Genomic DNA, 20,301 nt, shown 5'->3' on the forward strand with positions numbered 1-20,301 from the left:
GTATTTGCTTCAGCAATCCGCGGGACTGCCTTAATATTTTACCTTTAATTTTCAAAGAAAGCAGTCGCCGAGTTTTTGGCTAGTTCTTCTCGGTTATGTATAACTTATGTAAGGTCATTTTGAACTAGTTGTAAATTCGCTTGCTGGCGAAAAATTATAGAAAAATCTTTTCTATAATTTTCTATTAATGTAATTTTCTAAAAAGATAATAATCATAGCTTATCTGTTCCGGTTCGAATTCGGATTTCTGAAAATCCTGGTCTACGTTATCAAAAAAAAAAAAAAACAGAACCTCGAGTTTTTAGACCCAGTGGTTTGAGTTGTACGTTTACGTTGATATATTGTGTCAGTCAGTCAGTTTCCCTTGTAAATATTATACAGATTATATTATTATTACAATAGATTATAACTTACCAAACAGTGTTCATCTGTGTAACGGTGACTTGGATGTGGTTGGTCTCTCGATGTAGGGTGGGCATTTTATAGTAGAATCTGCCCATTTTGCCAAACGAACCATGTCTGAAATCTGCGGGAGATGTAGCTTTTCCATTATTTACTTATATGCGCTTTCCTAATTAAGTGAGTGGGAGCTAAGGCGCAACGCACACTTGCAGAGTAAAGTGGAGCATAAATGCAAAGTATTTGATAACAGAAAATAATAATTAATCCGTTCGAGGAGGTTCTACTAAGCTCTACATTGATCTCCGAGAAATCGATTTCAAGGACTTACACGGCATAAATCCATACTAATATTATAAATGCGAAAGTGTGTCTGTCTGTCTGTCTGTCTGTTTGTCTGCTACCTTTTCACGGCCCAACAGTTTAACCGATTTTGACGAAATTGGTACAGAGTTAGCTAATATCCCGGGGATGGACATAGGCTGTCCCGGAATTATATTATATATTATCCAGGAAATCAAAGAGTTCCCACGGGATTCCTAAATACCCATCCGCTTAACCAATTTGCATCAAATTTGGAACCGAGGTAGCTTGCGTCCCTGCAATTGACATAGGCAACTTTTTATCCCGGAAAATCAAATAGTTCCCATGGGATCTTTGAAAACCGAAATCCACGCGGACGAAGTCGCGGGCTTCCTCTAGTATCATATGAATTGAAAATAGCATTTTAGTATGTACCTACCGTCTTTTTCTCTCCATGTGATATCTACTTAGTAATTATACTTAGATGATATAATATTAGAGTAGGTTCAATATTAACCCATATTCTAAAGAAAAATGTAAGAAATATTATTTTAAAAGTTCATTTTTTATACTTACGTAGCCTTTCGTTAAGCCATGATAAGTAAATAGCTATTACGTAAATTGAAATTTGCTTTGAAACCTGAAACATGTAAAAAATAAGTAGATCCAAATAGCTACTAGATAGAAGTATGAAGAGGATAGAGATGTCCTACTGGGAGAAACCAATAAATAAATAAAAATATAGGTAGGTATGCAAACTTACCTTCGCTATTTATTTTACTTAAATTCATTGATGGCATTAACTTTGAAGTCAATCTAGGTCTTTTCAGTTTTTCTTTGGTTTTATTTGGTTTTACCTACCTTTCGTTGATTTTCTTGAGAGATAATATTAAATCTTTTTACCTACTTCAAAAAGCAACGAAATATTTAATCACTAGAAACTCTTTGCCATATGGGTCTGAAAATAGAATTTCTAACAGTGCTAGCCTCTATTATTATACCTACTTATGTCGCTGTGGTATGTAACTAGGTATGTTACATGTATATGTAAAATTATATGAAATTTTCCTCATGTGGCAATTGTGCCATAGCATTGGACGAGTGATTATGTCTTATTACTTATTTTTACCTTTTTTCGGAGTGAGAAATCTACTCGTGTAATAAGGAGAGTTTGTTTTGAATAACATTAAAAAAATAAAGTAGGTACTTTCGAATGAAATGGTTCAGTTCCATCCAGATAAAGGAAACCAAAAGTTAGAACAGCTTTTTATCACAAGTAGTATTTCTTATACTTGCTACATAATATGGGACTCTACCACTGTTTAGGAAAGCAATTTGTACTGAGAAGAGCTAGTAATTGGACTATAGAGTTATGTCTACTCTTAGACCTAATATTAGATGATTAATTTAGATTAGGTATTGCAATCTAGAGATTGGATTCAGTTAATTAATGGTCAACCATAAATATCTATCTGGAGCATGTCACTGATTGGTTCCGTCAACAAGACGTAGGGGCATCAAATTAAGCCTTCCCAGCAGGCTTTGAACTACGTATACCAATTGATTTCAATTCGATATACCTAATGAAACTGAACTCAAGGTGTACCGTACCTACTTAACTACGCGTTGAACCTGTGTCTTTGCGTAGTTTTGGGAGGGCATTCCAATAATTCGATAAATACATTTAAATAATACCTGCTTTCCTGAGTGACGGTTTTTTATAGACTTAAATAAAAAACCGGGCAGTGCGAGTCAGACTTGCAGACGAAGGGCTCCGTGCCGTCGTATAAGTTACTTACTTTTTGTTCCCACAGTAGCCCATTGTGACCTCAGGGACCATGGGCCATAAAATGGTAGTGAAACACATCGCCATCTATGATGTGATTTAGTAAATAATAAATATCTTGTTTCAGCGTAACACTTTTTTTTTTTTTTTGACGTAACCACAAATTCACGATTTACGGATTTTACCCTTGTGCTATTAAGACATTCCTACCTGCCTTTCATGATTCTAGGTCAGCGGGACGTACCTATACCTATCCTTGTCTTGACAGACCCGATGAACGGACAGACGACCTGATGAGATATACCTTACTTACAGTAGTCAAGTTAGTCCAATTAAAAGATCAAAACATAAAATTTTATTAAAAATATTGAATTCCAAAGGTAAAAATTTTCAATCATTCAATTGATTGAAGGTAAAGATACTTCAAAGTTGTTTTTTAATATTATTTGTATAGCGTCAAGCCTCGATTTTCGGCACTTCATCCATCATACTGGCGAGTACCAGGTTCTTATCGGTTCCTGTAGGGCGCTTGGGTTCCAATGCCGCACGCATCTCGAGCGCTTGAGTGTCCGTCTCAAGAGATTGCTCCTTATCGTTGAGGTCTATAGCGATCTTGATAGATGCCGCCTCCAACGCGTTGTAGGTCGCCCTGAAAGGGGAGTCATCTTTTAAAGTTGATAGGTACTTTTCAGGGCAAACAGATGTTGAAAGTAAAGGTAATGTAAAATATATATATGGGTTCTCGCGATTTCGTCCGTGTGGATTTAGATTTTTAAAAAGCTTTAAGAGACTCTGATTTTCCTGGATAAAAAGTGGCATATATCCGTACCGTATAGAGGATGCAAGATATTCCTGTATCAAATAAATGATGCCTGCGACTTCGTCCATGTGGAATTCGGTTAAGTATTTAATAAAATCCCGTGGAAAACACAATCAGTCAAGACTTCCTTTCGCATTTATAATATTAGTATGGATTCAACCTATAATATCGCGCATCATTATAAGTAGATGCCTATAGTATCATCACACCACAGCCATGGAAACAACCATAATGGTAAGATAGGTAAAAGATACTTCTATCCCGATTAATCAGCAACTTCCCAAGGGAAACCCAAACTAATTTCAGGCGAAACTAGTTTCTTGATACCTACTTACGTACTTTACCTTGCTACTTCGAGGGATAGATTCCTTTTTTATTAATAGGTACAAATTGAGTGAGTGGGTCCTTTTGAAAGTTCATTCGGTTACCTTGAGCTAAGTACCTTTAATATACTTATTAGAACCAGAATGCATATCCATATATTGTATCTACCAACTAGTTTATCACGGTAAATTTGGTATGGAGAAAGAGGCTACTATTGGTTCTGGAAATCGAGGAATATAAGTAGGTATTCACTTTTTGTTCAAAATGGCAAACCTTAACATAACCTAAATGAAGAAACAAAACAAGTAAACAAAACAAAAATATTTATTTTTTAGACTTTCACACTTTTTATGATTATTTTATGGATACAATATAAACATCAAACACCCAAACACAGTTTATTTTTTATTTTTGCTTCTCTGTCTGTTGCTTCAGCTTGTTAGAAATTGCTAAACCGATTTTAACAAGGCTGTCACTGGTTGGTAGAGATCTACGCAAAGTGTTAAATATTTTTATTTGTGTACCTGGAAAACAACGGTTTGCTACGAGATTCATGAAAGCCTATGCAAAACTTAAGCGGGCGAACTTGTGTGCCAAAGCTAGTATAAATTATTACGGTCATTTTTTACCTAATAGTGTAGGTACCTATTTCTATCAAAGGCATTGTAACACTTTTACTTTTACCGTTCCATAATCAGATTCCATTTTACCTGAAACTTTTCCAATAAAGAAATGGGGAAGTTGTTAAATTGGATGTGAACCTTCATACGAGTTTATTTTTAGGTTCGAGTTTCGACCCACTGAAATGGGCATAATATTATGTACAAGTAGGTAATCAATCACTTAACATCATCACCTGCGTGCTCGTTTACTTGCTATTTTTATTTAAAAAAAATCTTAGGTAAAACTGCATGCCTGAGACTTTTCCATAATGTTCTCAAAGGTTTGTAAAGTCTGCCAATCCGCACTTGGCCAGTGTGGTTATCTATGGTCAAATCCTTCTCATTTTGAGAGGAGACTCGTGCCGTGTAGTGAGCTAACGATGGAATGATGATGATGAATTCCATCAATTCTGAACCGATTTTTATCATTGTTTTCTTGCTGAAATCCAATGCATAGGTATGCAATTTTCCTAGCTTGTAAATATAAGCAATTTTTCTAGCTAGTTGAGCAAAAAGCGAAGCACCAAAGGTCAAGAGATTTACGGGTGTAATTGCAGCAAGAAACACACAAACCGTGTAGAAATAAAAAGGCAACTGCTAACACTCGACGCAGACTCCTTTAGCTGGAAATTTTGGACGTACTCCAAAAAGGACACAATCCCAGGCGTTTCATTACGTAAACAAGTGCAAAGCTCAGAATTAATGTTGCTACATTACGCTGATCGCACATTGTATCCGCAATAAACGCAAGCGCAGAACGCAATCATTGCGTTCCAAATTACAATTTGGAAGTACTCAAAAAAAAAACACAATCCCAGGCGATTCGGATTAAGGTACGCTTACACGGGCAATTAAAATTCCGCAAACCCAGGTAATTTAGTCAATTATGACGTCACGACCACATGAAGCAATTTACTGCAATACCCAGCAATACCTGAAAATTTCAGCAATGTTATGAGAAATATTTGCCTGAGATTACTTCAGATTTATCCATACGTGTTTCCGAGCAACAACTGCTTATAAAATTGCTCATGTAAGCGCACCATTACGTAAACAAGTGCAAAGCTATGAATAAATATTGCTATATTATGCGAATGAATTGAATGAAAGAATGAATAAAATGAAATAATTAATGAAATAAATGAATGACACATTAACCGTAGTGCGCTCCAAGCTGTAAGTACTGACAACGTTAGTAGGAATATCTTCAATCCACCAGATGCAGCTAAATCTATCATATACATCTTTGCAGTAATGATCATTCTTTAATCGTTGAATGATGCGTTATGCCCTTATGTTTTCTTGCCTTAGGTAAACACTGGGCATATTGTCAACAGAATCTTCACTTTTTTAGACGATGGGTGCGGCTTATCGATAACTAGCTGATGCTCGCGACTTCGTTCGCGTGGATGTAGTTTTTTAAAAATCCCGTGGGAACTCTTTGATTTTCCGGGATAAAAAGTAGCCTATGTGCTAATCCAGAGTATAATCTATCTCCTTCTAAATTTCAGCCCAATCCATCCAGTGGTTTTTGCGTGAAGGAGTAACAAACATACACACATACACACATACAAACTTTCGCCTTTATAATATTAGTGTGAAGTGTGATACCCTTCTGTTTTCTTGCCTTAGGTAAACGCGGGGCATATTGTCAACAGAATCTTCATTTTTTAACGATGGGTGCGGCTTATCGGTAATGTATGTTCAGTATTAATGTCACTACATTAGTATGCATGTATACTTTGCACATGTAGCGCGCACACATAGATAAAATTGGTGTGGAGTCTGTTAATTATTTGGCTGAGAAACTTTCTCGCAAAAGTATCCCTACAATAATTTATTAAAATTGCAGAAGCCAGAATCCAGAAACCACGATACAACAAGATAAAGTTAAAAACTACAACCCGACTGCGATTGTCTTAATAAACGCTAAATAATATACTTAGTAAAATAGTTTTTCTGTCGCTTGGTATATTTTAATGTTGTAGTATTTATATTTATGAACTCAGAATTTTCTCCTCTTTCGTTTGACACTTGATACAATAGCAAAAAAAAATTTTGGAGACCCCCACTTTTTTCATGTAACATCCGTTAAGTCAATTTTTTTGGTATAAAATGTAACTTATGTCACCCGGACCTTTACGAAGAATCGATTGACACCTCGTTCATCAAAATCGGCCCCGTAGTTTAGGCGCTACGGTGGAACACATAGAATCTGGATACAAACATACATACATACATAGACTGCTAAAATCATAACCCTTCCTTTTGGTTTGGCCGCAGTCGGGTAAAAAAGAAGAAAAACGCACTAATATAACCACCGCTGTACAGAGTAGGTTCTACTAGAATACACAAAGAAAGAAATTTTCTGGATAGGTACTCTATATAATTTGCTTCTAGCCCGAGAGCCCGTAGGAAATTTTAAGGAGGTGAGGATAAGAAAGGTAGAAGTTTTGATTCTTTTTACCAGGACCAATAGTCGATTTGATGCGGATTCTGTGAATCGCACGGTTGGACTCGTTGTGTCCCCTGACAAAATACAAAGGGCAGAGAATGGAATGGCGGGGGAGGAGCTACGAGAAACTTTCCATAGCCTTTCTTTCAACCCCTAATAACGTTTCAAGTACCTGGGTTCCTTTAGTGTGAAACAGATGAACCCAAACTTTAAAATAAGTGACATTTCTGGCATTTTTAGGAAAATAAAAAATCTTACTATAAGTACAACGTAATGTACCACTGTCTGGTTGGTAGATTATTATTAATTTAAGTACCATAAGATAGAAAAATACTTTATTGAAATGAAATTAAATGAATTCATTTATTTTATGTATAGGACTAGGACAGCATAATAAATATGCCACTTATGATATATCAAAACTCTTCCACTACCGTATCAAATATTTTTTACTAAGTGATTTCTATTTGTCAAGTGTCAATCATCAATCATCAACCACTCGTTCAGAATGGCTATCCTACTGAGAAGAATCAGCAAGAAACTCGACGGTTGCTCCTTTTGGAAAGCATACACAGATATCACAAACGAATCATTTACGTTCAGCATTTATAAAGCACCTTCTCAAAGTGTCTGGGGGCTCATAGGCCATTTTTCTGCAACCAGAAAATTACATTTCACAAAGCACATTGTATGTAGTTGTTAATTAAACAAGCAAATGCATTGTTTGCAATACATTCAATTAAAAAGTATAATTGAGAAAAACCACTACAACTTGTTACTCGTGAAGTTAAGAGAGAAAATTTATTTGATTAAAAATAACAGACCACAAAAATACCACTTATACAAAGACTGATGAAAGAAAATCATAACTACACAGTAATTTATACGTACCTACCTCTATAGGTAGTCATTGTATCCAATTTTAAATGGCGAAGACTGGACCAAGCAACAATTTCTTAGATAATAACAATATAACACTAAACACAAACCCCGCTGGCTGGAGGTTTTGGATGTATTCCAATAACAACAGTTCCAGGCATTTCATTAAGGACTTTGCTTAGCCAAAAACAGTGTTCACGAGCTTTGATCGCAATCGATTGCGATCATCACATTATAGCTATCAAATTTTGGTGCTACGGCCACGGGTAAAACTACTGTGACTAGGAGAGTAGTGCCGCCATTTATTACCGTAATATAGCGGAGAAACGAAGGATGTAAGAGGCGACCATCATACTCGAAAGTGATGATAATACTCGTAGAGATTGTCTATTTTGAAATGACGCGCCCCACCACCGCAATTTACACATCTAAGTTAACAAAATTATGTAGTGGGGCGCGTCATTTCAAAATAGACAAGCTCTACTTGCCTGAAAAGTTCCTCGACCCTCCGAATGAGATACCGACTATCAGTCTTTACTCCTACGCTATCACTAAGCAGTTTAAAGGTTTACAAAAGAAACTTCTAAGTTTACCAAATTTATCATTAAGGTCACTTACCATGTTCCCAACCCTTCTTACTCTGATTACAGGGGTAAATCGTTTGTTGAGGACGAAAATAATATATTGTTGGTGTATTTAGGCAACATATTGTTATACACGGGTACATGTTTAATCTTTAAACTTTTAATTAGGTAAGTGTAGAACTTCCTTAATATATTATTATGGTAATGAGATTGGTGTATGTGGAAACCTTACGGACGCTCTCTCTCGTTATTATTAGACGTTCCTTTTTAGGGTTCCGTACCTCAAAAGGAAAAACGGAACCCTTATAAGATCGCTTTGTTGTCTATCTGTCTGTCTGTCTGTCTGTCCGTCCGTCCGTCCGTCGTGTCCGTTAAGAAAACCTATAGGGTACTTCCTGTTGACCTAGAATTATGAAAATTGATAGGAAGGTAGCACAAGTACAGGAATAAATCTGGAAACCGCGAATTTGTGGTTACATAATAAAAAAAAAATTAAAATGTGTTTCAATTTTGAAAGTAAGATAACTATACCAAGTGGGGTATCATATGAAAGGGCTTTACCTGTGCATTCTTAAACAGATTTTTATTTGTTTTTATGGACAATAGTTTTTGATTTATCGTGCAAAATGTGGGAAAAAATACCCAAGTACGGAACTCTCAGTGCGCGAGTCTGACTCGCACTTGGCCGGTTTTTTTAACTACTAGAATTCGTAAATCTGCTCTTAAAATCTGGACATCATACACAAGAAACGTTATAAGAGAGTCAATCTGCAAGAAACCTATGGATATGCAAGTAGTACATGTCTATTGGTTGAAATGACTTGTTGAGGTTGTTAAAATATTTTGATAATAAAAATAAAGAACGGACTCAGTAGGTACCTATGTAGTTTCTTGCTGGTTTCACAAACGAGTTAAAAGCAATCCACAGATGAATTGAATCGTTGGGCTACAATTCTACCAGAATTATGTGAATCAGCTGTTAAAAAAGCTGAACATGATATTGGTACATACTTGGCACAGTCCTGCTTCTCTTGCAACTGACGAATGGTTTCCCTCAAGTTGCGAACTTCTTCCTTCAGTCCAATATCAGCTTCGTCGGATGCAAGTTCTATGCCCGGGCGGTACCCGCGCGTCTCCAAACGGGTTTCAGCCACTTTCAGAGCATTTACTTTGTCAGCGAATTGTTCCCCGATCGTCTTCAGTTCTGTTGCCAGTTTGTCCATGTTTTCTTCCATCTGCAAATGAGAACTGTTTTTTAAACAATCATTCAACAAAATTGTTTCAGTAATAATGAGACTGTACAGTAGTTTTTGTGAAAAAATTGTTATTTTAAATTAGAACAAACAGGATTAGTTTTGGGCGCCATTCGTGTTTTACGTAGAATTGTTTTATCTGTTATTGCAAATTTTACCAGAATGCGAATGGTATTAGAAGTATTGAGAGTGCTAAGCAAATGCATGACTTGGCTCTACTGACATCAATCATTTTTTCATCATTCTCCATGCAGCTAAATCTTCCTACTAACGTTACACTTTAGTCTCTTGATCATCTTATAGCAAGTATACGATGACCCCTAATAGCGTTAACTACTTCTATTTTCGTACCTTCATCTTTTGCCATTGCAGCTCATTCCTCGCCCTCTGTGTATCATAAATGCGCCGTCTCATCATATAGTTCGTCACGTCAGTCTGCGCACGCAAGGCGTTTCTGGCGCGGCCTCGGGCGACGAACAAGGATTCGCGAAGACGAAGCGTATCCTGAAGCTCGTTTATTGCCATTCTCTTCGTCGCCTCACATTTGTCCAACCATTGTTCGTATGTGATCATTCTGTAATTTTAACATTTTCATATCATTACTTAAGAACAGACTTCAATGTACAATGCAGAATGTGTAAAACCAACTAATGCTTCATTGGCTTTGCTGAGGCCAGCTAGTGGAAAAGCATTCAAGGATTTTTGATGGGTTTCACATAATACTTCGCCAAACATTCTTGCATAATCAATATATTTTTTCAACAAAATCTTGCAATTTTTTAAATTGTATTCATATACTTACGCCAATAAACACGCAAATTGTTCGAGATCAAATACTACCTAATGTACTGTATGTATGTAACAAGATGATTGAAACGTTTTATTTATTTACATTCCTGGTGGAAAAGGAGGTGCTTATATCCTATATCAAGAATAACTAATTTAAATTATAACTTCTAATAATAATAAGTTAACATACCTATTTGGAGTTTTCAGGGAATCAGTTTTATACGTAATGTTAGCACAATCTTTGTCCAAGTTAAGCATGTCCTTATCAATTTGCAGCGTTTCGTTCTTGTCGTTGAGGTCTAGTTGAAGTTTGAATTTCACCACTTCCAGTTTATTGATCTTTTCCCACGCGGACTGACATCGGTCTATGAGCATTTTCTTGTTGCTCTCAGTAACGCACAGTTCCTGGAATTCGCAAGAGAATCCTTCAACCACTACTCATATTCTTTCTTTATTTTTGTATCCTTCATCGCTGAGGGTCGTGACTCCTGTCCATTAATTTCATTAATTCTCTTGGGATAATAATGCGGTGGGTTCCTAGATCGTTCCGCATACAACTCACTTAGAGAACGAGATTTCGGTTCTTAGGTTTTCACAGCTGTTATTATGAGATGTTAGTAATTATAACCGGGAACGAAGGCTTAACGTGCTCTATGAGGCACGGAGGTAATGAACACGCTAAGTTTTTGTCGAAGTAGGTCATCCATCCAGTCACCGCCTTGGGACAACGTTGATTAACAATCGCAATCGATTTAAGTATATGCATTGTCACAACTAGCCCATATAAAACGCTAAATATAAATGCTAAAGCGTTTTTGCTTGTTAGTTAATGTGTTTGTTCTTCAATCACGTCACAGTGGAGCAACGGATCGACGTGATTTTTTGAAAGGGTATAATAACTAAAGTACTCGAGACTGACATGGTCTACTTTAATCCCGGAAAATCAAAGAGTTTCCACCGGTTTTTTAAAAACCTAAATCCACGCAGACGAAGTCGCGAGCATCAGCTAGTTTATTATAAATACATACGTAATATTTTAATTATTCTTTAATTAATAGTTTAGTGTAACAGTTCCTATTCCCGGTATTCACAATATTATAATCGTTCCCTTTATTGCCAAATAATTCAATAACTCCTTTACTAAGAGTAAATTATAAATGGAGTAAAATTAAATAGGTCTCAATAATAATAAATAATTTAATCATTTTCATCAGTCGGAATTCCTAGAATTATTATATTAATTCCCGAAATTCCTAAAATTAGAAATGGCTAGGCACATTTTGCAAGGGCTTATTCACATAGGTTGGTTAAATAATGGATTACTTTTAAATGTATTTTTATTAAAATACGTGTCAACATTTTTACAGGGAACCTTATGATATCTATCTATAGTCATAAATTCACTTTAGGCTTTCATTGAGTGGCATGGTGGTAATTAGATACGGTTGGTGCTTTTCACCACTCCAGCCAGATATATATTTCGTACGAATTCAAAGCTTTGGCACGGATGTGACTAGTGCTTTTAGATTTTGTAGCAACTATAATGTCCACAGACACTCTAACTCAGTGAGGTATGAGATTTGTAGTTATGTGAATTGAAGGGACTGCACAGAGAATGTAATTGGAAATGGCTCTACAAAGGCACCTGTCTTAGTTACGCAATCCAGTGGCTTGTGGTTCACATTTTGAGTTCCATCTAAAGCGTCTTACCTACACATCTTCATGGTAGGACATCATAGTGAACGCGCTCTCATATTTGTACCATTTTTACCTTACATCTAAGTGTTATATTAAACGGATGGCAATGACTCGGGTATATAGTTCGAAGAACCGACATAGACAAAAATTCACGGTTTTCAGATTTATTCCTTTACTTGTGCTATAAGACCTACCTACCCTATAGGTTTCTTTACGGACACGACGGATGGACGGACGGACGCGTACGGACGGACAGACAGACAGACAGACAGACAACAAAGTGATCCTATAAGGGTTCCGTTTTTCCTTTTGCGGTACGGAACCCTAAAAAAGTACTTACCTTTTTCAACTCAGTATCAGCTAGATCATAAGTAAGCTCAGAACTTCTTCTCCCATCTCTATTTGACAAACATTCCGAACAAACAAGTAGCGGCATGTTGAGCTGTTCAAGTTCTCTTTCAGTTGACGCCTTCTCCTCTTTCAGAGCGCTCATCTCTCTGTCTATACGATTCAATAGCTCTTGGAGGGTTGACTTCCATTGTTCTATTTCGTATACCCTGAAAAATGATCAGTGTTTAAAGTATCGTCAGAGATTGCCATGAATATATAAGAATCTGATTTTACTCACCTGTTTAGTCGAACCCATTCACCCACCCTCACAGCAGTCTGTGCAATGCAATCCTAAATTTTCTGCGATAAAAAGTAGCCTGGCTTATCACTTTTGACTACCTACTTTAACTACATTCATGGACAAGTGTAAATTAAAAATTTATAACACCCCCGACAAGTGAAGGTTACAGTAACTAGAAAATAGCTGATAACTTTCAAACGGCAGAACCGATTTTCTTGGATTATAGCTAGGAACACTTTCGATCAAGCTACCTTTCAAACAAAAAAAACTAAATTAAAATCGGTTCATTCGTTTAGGCACTACGATGCTACAGACAGATACACAGATACACAGCTGATACACACGTCAAACTTATAACACCCCTCTTTTTGGGTCGGGGGTTAAAACATGTCATTGAGGTCTTTAACTACATTCATGAAAAAAAAATGTCAATCCAATGCTTTGGCGTGGCGTAATAGAAGGACAAACCAACAGATAAACACACTCTCATATTTATCTTATAACAGGGATAGTGCAATACCAGATCAATATCATTTTCTATATCCGTTCTTCAGATGAGTAAGCCTGGCGATAAACGCCCTGGCGTCTGTGTTTCCTGATACGTATAACTTGGAAAAAAGAAAAAAATCGAGTACCTTTAGACCCTCTCTCATCTTAAATACAAGTTGCATCATATAATTCAAATGGTTTTACCTTGCTCTAAGCCGATTATTGTTGTGGTAGCTATCCCACTCAGTCTTGATCCTGGTTTCATTGCGAAGCTGATGGGCGCCGTGTCGGAGATCGAAGGCATCAGCTCTTCTGGTGTCTGCAGTCACCTGGAAATGTAGAGGTTCTTTGTCAAATTCTTGGTTTGGTTATTATTTTTACTCGATCCGATTTTTGTCGAAGTGAAGGATATATCATGATAAATACAGATAAGAAAGTGCGAATTCAGCCAGAAGACAATTGACTAACTACCGCCACCGGCAAGTCGCTTATTGTCTGATATTAATGGGTGATCGATGAAAATCGGTTCGATGCATTAGAACTGAAATTGATTTTCTTCATCAATAACTAACGCATGCCCATATGGGTTGCAATGATTCTTTTGTTTGAGCGACTCGCAAGCCACCTATCTTACATTCATAGTAGAATACATTCATATCATTCCAGAAACATTCACGTAATTGTTGTTTCAGATAGTAGTACTATTACAAATAGATAAAATATATCTCTTTACAGATAAGACTAGCCAATTTCCGCGATTTAGTCCGCGTGGATTTGTGTTTTTAGAAAGCCCGTAGGAACGCATTGATTTTTTGGGATAAAAGTGGCCTCTGTGCTCCTGTTAATCTATGCAAAAAATCACGTCGAGCCATTGCTCCGTCACGGCGTGATTGAAGCACAAACGAACAAACAAACACACTTACGCATCACTAGTCACTACCCATATTATAAACTAGCTGTGCCCGCGACTTCGTTCGCGTGGAATAGCTCTCAGCGCGCTTTATATAGCCACGGACGCTCAGGCGCGAGGCGTGTAGTACGTACTCTGTACGTTAAAAATGTTCGCCGTGATTCTTTAAATTGACATAACTTTTTTATTTATGAACCGATTGACATGAAATAAACATTAAATCTTAAGTGAAGCTTACTACAATATATTAGTGAAAACCGTATCTAAATCGAATAAGCCGTTTCTGATATTAGCGTGCACAAACACACAGACAAACAGACAAAAAAAAATTAATTACAATGTCGGGTTCGGCATCGATATAATAACAACCCCTGCTACTTTTTTTTTATATATTTCCATTGTACAGACACCACTTTTCTACAATTTTATTATGTGTATAGATGCGAAAGCGTATTTGTTGTTGGTTTATTGGTTTGTCCGTTAATCACGTCGCGACGGAACAACGAATCGACGTGATTTTTTGCATGGGTAGGTATAGCTGCTAAAGATTTGGAGAGTGACATAGTTTATTTTTATCCCGGAAAAACAATGAGTTTCCGCGGGATTTTTAAATCCACGTGGATTAGATCGCGGACATCGGCTAATTTATTATAATATAAAAATAATTTGTTGAACAATAAAAATATAAATTTGAAATTTTCACAGACAAGCTGTTACAGTGTTTTATTTGAAAACACGAGTTCTGCGATCAATAACATTGTAATATGAATGCCAAAGGGATCATTTCAACTTTTCATTGAAAATAAACTTTGTTCAAATGAATATTTACGACGAAGCGTCGCAACTTTGAATAAAAATCACCGTTTCTTTACGTCGTCGGAGACAAAAGTTTTTGAATTTGACATGAACTAAGGAAACTAAGGAATAAATGAAATGAAAAAAAAATTGAGTGAAAGAAATCTTGTCTAGACTTATGATTTTTTTTTAAATTAATCAACGTAGCGTAATTAAGCATATTTTTATTAACCCCCAACCCAAATAGAGGGGTGTTATAAGTTTGACGTGTGTATCTGTGTATCTGTCTGTGGCATCGTAGCTCCTAAACTAATGAACCAATTTTAATTTAGTTCCTTTTTGTTTGAAAGGAAGCTTGATCGAGATTGTTCTTAGCTATAATCCAAGAAAATCGGCTCAGCCGTTTCAAAGTTATCAGCTCTTTTCTAGTTACTGTAACCTTCACTTGTCGGGGGTGTTATAAATTTTTTAATTTACACTTGTCAGCTAAGTAGTGTGCGCCAGTAAAAAACTTCGTTAAAGTAATACTGAACGCAGTAATAGTAATTCCACAGGTAATACTAACACAATAATTATATTATAATATAGTAGGTACCTACTCGACAGGTTGAAATGGCAATCGGGGAGGGAATACCGCGTTTCGTATTAGCCCCAAATATATTTACCTACCTAGATTTTATTTGAAATATTCAGAATTATTCAGGATAAAAAAATTATCGTATCGTCCAGCAATTCCTGAACGGCGAATTCCACAAATACGAAAAAACCTTCAAATTGTTACCTAATTCCTTTGACAATTACTCAAGATTTCGAGATATGTACGTCCGAAATTGCTGTAAGACTTAGCGGCACATTATTCAAAGTGAAAATGGAGTGTCCCACCGTTTCCTCACGAAATCTTCCTATAAAGGGCTTACCAGGCAATTTGACACTAGGTACGAGGGACAGGTGAAACTTTTCTAATTTACCTGGAAGCAAGACCGCCCATAAAATTATAAAAGGGAGTATTGGAGAAACGTTGTGTAAAGCCGTGGTTATCGTCCACGTAGATGCAAATTGTTCCAGTTAGTTTACCACGAGCAAACATAATAATATTTCCCTCATTATTTTAAAGAGGTAATCCCATAATAATTTTACTAGAATGGGACAAAGTCCAATAGCAGGATAATGTTTTAGCATTTAAAACATTTAAAAACAAAATCCTTTTAGAAGATTAATTGTTTCACCAGACAAGATGAAAAGCGAGCTACCAGTATTTTTCAAAATATTTAATTAACATAATGAAAACGTTGGATGCCGAACCGTTTGATTTTTTATCTTCTTTGTCATCACAACATCATAACAAGCTTTCATTTAAAATTTATGAATCTTGATTGGCGTATAAAGTATAAACATAAGTTTTCTGAATAATTGAAATAAGTCACTCTAAGTTTTCAAACAATATTAATGTTATTGAGTTCTAAATATTAATGAAAGCAAGATAGATGGAAGTCTGGGAAGGGAAAGACCAACAGTTTTATGGGTTAGATCAAGAAGATAATATTGGTTTTGCATCATAAATTATAGGAAGGTAAAAGAGAAAAAGAGCCAGAGATAGAAAAACTACCTCGCTAGCTTCTCCTTTCAGCAAAGGTTGCCTGGTAGAGATTGCTCTAAGCAATAAGGCCGCCTTTGCACACATTTGTTTTTTCTGTTTTCTTCCTTCTATATTGTTCATTTACATGTTTTTGTGTGCAATAAAGACTTCTATCTATCTACCTCGGTGCAATTTAACTATAGAAGACTTTTTAATTATTATAGATGAGGTTCGTACTTTACCGAGATGTTCCTCATTTTAGAAAAAATTCAATGTATTGCTAAGAAAGAATGTGAACGCAGCCTATTCTGTGGTTTTACGCACAAAGCTGGACCTAATAAAGTTAATTTAGCATTTCCACTACGCAGTAGAAATTTGTTTCTTGTTTTGAAACACGGGCACGACTCGGTTTACGAGTATTTCAATACTTTAGGCCGGATTAGGTCAGATTACCTTTTACAAATGAAGGTTTATCTAATTCACGATTATGTGCTTCGGTTAATACAAATTTCTATGTCTAAATTTACTTATTACTTTGATGTTTAAAGATAATTATCTGATGAGCGAATATAGGGAAAATGAAAATTTGTTCTTACGAAATTCTCCCGACATTTTGAATTGACGACCATTTAATTACTTAGTTGGAGATTTAAAACTTCTAGTCGAGTCTTATAAGAAGAAATATTTACTAATAGGTATTTTTCCACCCATCCTTACCAGATGGGTAATAGGGGGCGAAAAATCCACTCTACCAACTAGGGGGGGGGGGGAACCCTAGCAGGGGCAAGTGGAACAGGCCGTTTGTAATACAACATGTGGTGCTGCCCAACTACTTAGAGTGATTTATCCTATTTAACATTTTACTTTTTTATCAAGTTGATTGAAAAGATTTAACACAAATGAATCTGTAGCAGTCAAATGCATCTACCACTGGTTAAAATTAAAGTTGACATTATGACGTCCGAACAGCACTTATCTGCTTTTCTTTTTCATTATTCCATCTGCCAACCCTTAGACTAGATCTAATAATAATAGGTAATTATCATTTACGTTTGTAGCCATCTTAAAGAAAAAAGAGGCAACAAACGTAATAGAAGAAAACTTGCAACTAGAACTACCATAAAGAAAAGAAAATAAAATCCCGCTCGTTTATACTACAGTAAGTAGTACTTTTGTCTCTACACTAGGAAATAGTTGTAAAAATATTATTATCGACACGGGCGAAGAAAACTTTCCACTTTGAACATTGCTTTTTCAGTTCGACAATACAAAATTGCTATTTGTAGTATAAAAGTAGGAACATTTAGAGAGTGCTTCGTGCAAGAGTAATGCGATCTAATAGCTGATGTGGACAAAGTTTCCTATGTGGACAAAGTGAATCAAAAAGTTAAGTAAGTAGCAATAATATCCTTTGGGTGTATTAGAACCGTCTCCGTGGTACGGTTCATGCTCTTAACTGGAAGATCTTGGGCTCGTTTCTTAACTATAGTAAACGAACTTGTTGTGTTGGTTCAGTTATAACATTTGGATATACGATTCTGCACTACTTAGTGTTAAGTATACGACACTTTTAGGTAAATATTTTGACTTTCTCAAAAACAGATAAACGTCTATTCTTTGTAACCACTTTTTTGGCTGCAACCAGATCTGCTGACAAGTGATAATGCAGCCTGAGATAGAATTCGGTTGCCTTGAAGATGCCTATTCACTCTTGATTTGAAGGCACCTATATTAAAAGTAGAGAAGTAAACTGATGCGGAATGGCTTTATGAACCAAAAGGGGATATGCCCTAGCGGTTCGAATAAGAAGGAGGCAAATCACTTCGTACCCCTCCTTGGAATCTCTACAACCTACAGTCAAAGCCCGTAAATCGTTTGATCATATTCGCGTGGCACGGTTTTACACATGGGTTAGATGTGTGTGGCGTGTTTGTAGAAAAAGACCATAAGTGCGACAGGTTTTTGATGCAATAGTTTCGCGGAATTGCTACTCGAATTCTGAAGCCGACCATTATACCTACGATGCTTTTTGGGGTTAGCTGCTTTTTAGCAAAAGTACCTGAGATCAGGGAAAGGAAGCTCTTCCTCGTTCTCTCAGTTGCCGTCGCGCCTTGTGTGAATTTAAGACAATAGTAAATCACCTGCAGCCCGTACAAGCGAGCATCCCAATCCGGCAGACTTAAATGTGGTAATGGTTTCTCGAACGTTACTACTGACTGCATCCTGGAGAATTTATTGCTATTTTATTTCTCTACAAAAGTTTCACAGGGCTTGTTGTTATAAATGTCAAAACGATTTGAAACGTCAGCGTCAGTGTTGCGTCCAAAATGCTGCGTCATTCTATATTCGAATGATTTATGGCCAGATGTGGCCGGGACGTTTTGTGCCCGTTTTTTAAACTTTTCATAACCTCGCGATAGGTTGAATCGATTTTATTTGTGTACCTACCTAGTTTAAACTTTCAGAAGGTGGCCTGGACTAGTTGCGACAAACATACATTTGCTACAAGCATACTGTAATTATATACAGATAGGTATATCATGGGCATGTCTATTGAGTTTGAGAGCGGTGAAAAACTAGTAGTTAAATATATCGGCGCCCATTCGGAATATAATCATATTTTCTCTATTTCGTGCTATAGTCACTAGTTGAAAGTATCTGCGATTTGTTTATATTATAAGGAAACTATAAGGCAGTTATGATATATACCTACTTGAGATGTCAACCCAGGTTTCAAATCCTATCCAAACACTTTGAATATATAGAAATTTTATTCCATAATATTTAAAATATCTAATTACTTATTATTGAAGTTCAAATATCTTTCTGAATATAATTATTATTTTAGACGCTCATTTAAGAGAAATCTTTCAAACATTTCAGCAAGTCTGCGAGTGTGACCTTCAAAGTTTTTGTTCGACTAAAATCGGAAACTCCTTAAACTTATTGTACTAATTATAAAGTTTTATGTTAGCAAAATTACCCAGGCATAAGTTGTACCTAAGTATTGGTTTTTTTAACCCCCGACCCAAAAAGAGCGGTGTTATAAGTTTGACGTGTGTATCTGTGTATCTGCCTGTGACATCGTAGCTCCTAAACTAATGAACCGATTTTAATTTAGTTTTTTTTGTTTGAAAGGTGGCTTGGTCGAGAGTGTTCTTAGCTATAATCTAAGAAAATCGGTTCAGCCGTTTGAAAGTTATAAGCTCTTTTCTAGTTACTGTAACCTTCACTTGTTGGGGGTGTTATAAATTTTTAATTTACACTTGTTTTATAATTGTGATTGCTTGAGATAAATTTAAAATAAGAAAGCTCAGAGTCACTCATCGGGTGATGAGGAGAGTGTTATGATTGGAGTTTCTCTACATGATCAAGTCAGAAATAAGGAGATCCTTAGGAGAACCAGAATAACCGACATAGCTCAACGCATTGCGAAGTTAAAGTGGCAACATATAAGCAGATTAAAACAAGTATAAATTAAAAATTTTCAACACCCCCGACAAATCATTTTCAAATAAATAATTATGTATATCTAGGCAACGTCCATCTTGACAGCTTGACATTTGTCAATTGACACTTGAATATTATGAACCTAAGGGTTATCTAACCTTCTTTTCTACAAGAAAACTAGAAAATAGCTGATAACTTTTAAACGGCTGAACCAATTTTTTTGGATTATAGCTAAAAACACTCTCGATCAAGCCACCTTTCAAACAAAAAAAACTAAATTAAAATCGGTTCATTCGTTTAGGCGCTACGATGCCACAGACAGATACACAGATACACAGATACACAGATACACAGATACACAGATACACAGACACACAGATACACAGATACACACGTCAAACTTATAACACCCCTCTTTTTGGGTCGGGGGTTAAAAAGTTACTTACTGGTGGTTACCGTTATACTTTCAATATCAATACCATGTCAATACACGCAAAA

The 20,301-nt window shown here is 36.2% G+C and overlaps 1 protein-coding gene across 1 annotated transcript; it reads right to left on the bottom strand.

The window, feature by feature from the left end:
• Positions 1–2,820: 2,820 nt before the first annotated feature.
• Positions 2,821–18,677, bottom strand: LOC123868996 (tektin-2-like). Its single transcript, XM_045911717.1, has 7 exons — positions 18,495–18,677; positions 13,277–13,401; positions 12,293–12,509; positions 10,445–10,659; positions 9,817–10,039; positions 9,224–9,447; positions 2,821–3,137 (listed from the first exon to the last, which is right to left on the bottom strand). The coding sequence occupies exons 1-7, from the start codon at positions 18,573–18,575 to the stop codon at positions 2,945–2,947; spliced, it is 1,278 nt and encodes a 425-aa protein (XP_045767673.1). The 5' UTR covers positions 18,576–18,677; the 3' UTR covers positions 2,821–2,944.
• Between the last annotated feature and the right edge of the window lie 1,624 nt (positions 18,678–20,301).

Source organism: Maniola jurtina, chromosome 10, assembly GCF_905333055.1.
Source record: "Maniola jurtina chromosome 10, ilManJurt1.1, whole genome shotgun sequence".
Lineage (NCBI taxonomy): Eukaryota > Metazoa > Arthropoda > Insecta > Lepidoptera > Nymphalidae > Maniola > Maniola jurtina.

Bases quoted from the DNA above. Each gene is read 5' to 3' on its own strand.
- LOC123868996 (XM_045911717.1), bottom strand. From the start codon at position 18,575: ATGCAGTCAGTAGTAACGTTCGAGAAACCATTACCACATTTAAGTCTG. The intron at 10,660-12,292 runs GTAAGTACTTTT...TGCGAATTCCAG, and splicing joins CTGATACTGAGTTGAAAAAG to GAACTGTGCGTTACTGAGAG. The intron at 10,040-10,444 runs GTATGTTAACTT...TTAAAATTACAG, and splicing joins TCCCTGAAAACTCCAAATAG to AATGATCACATACGAACAAT.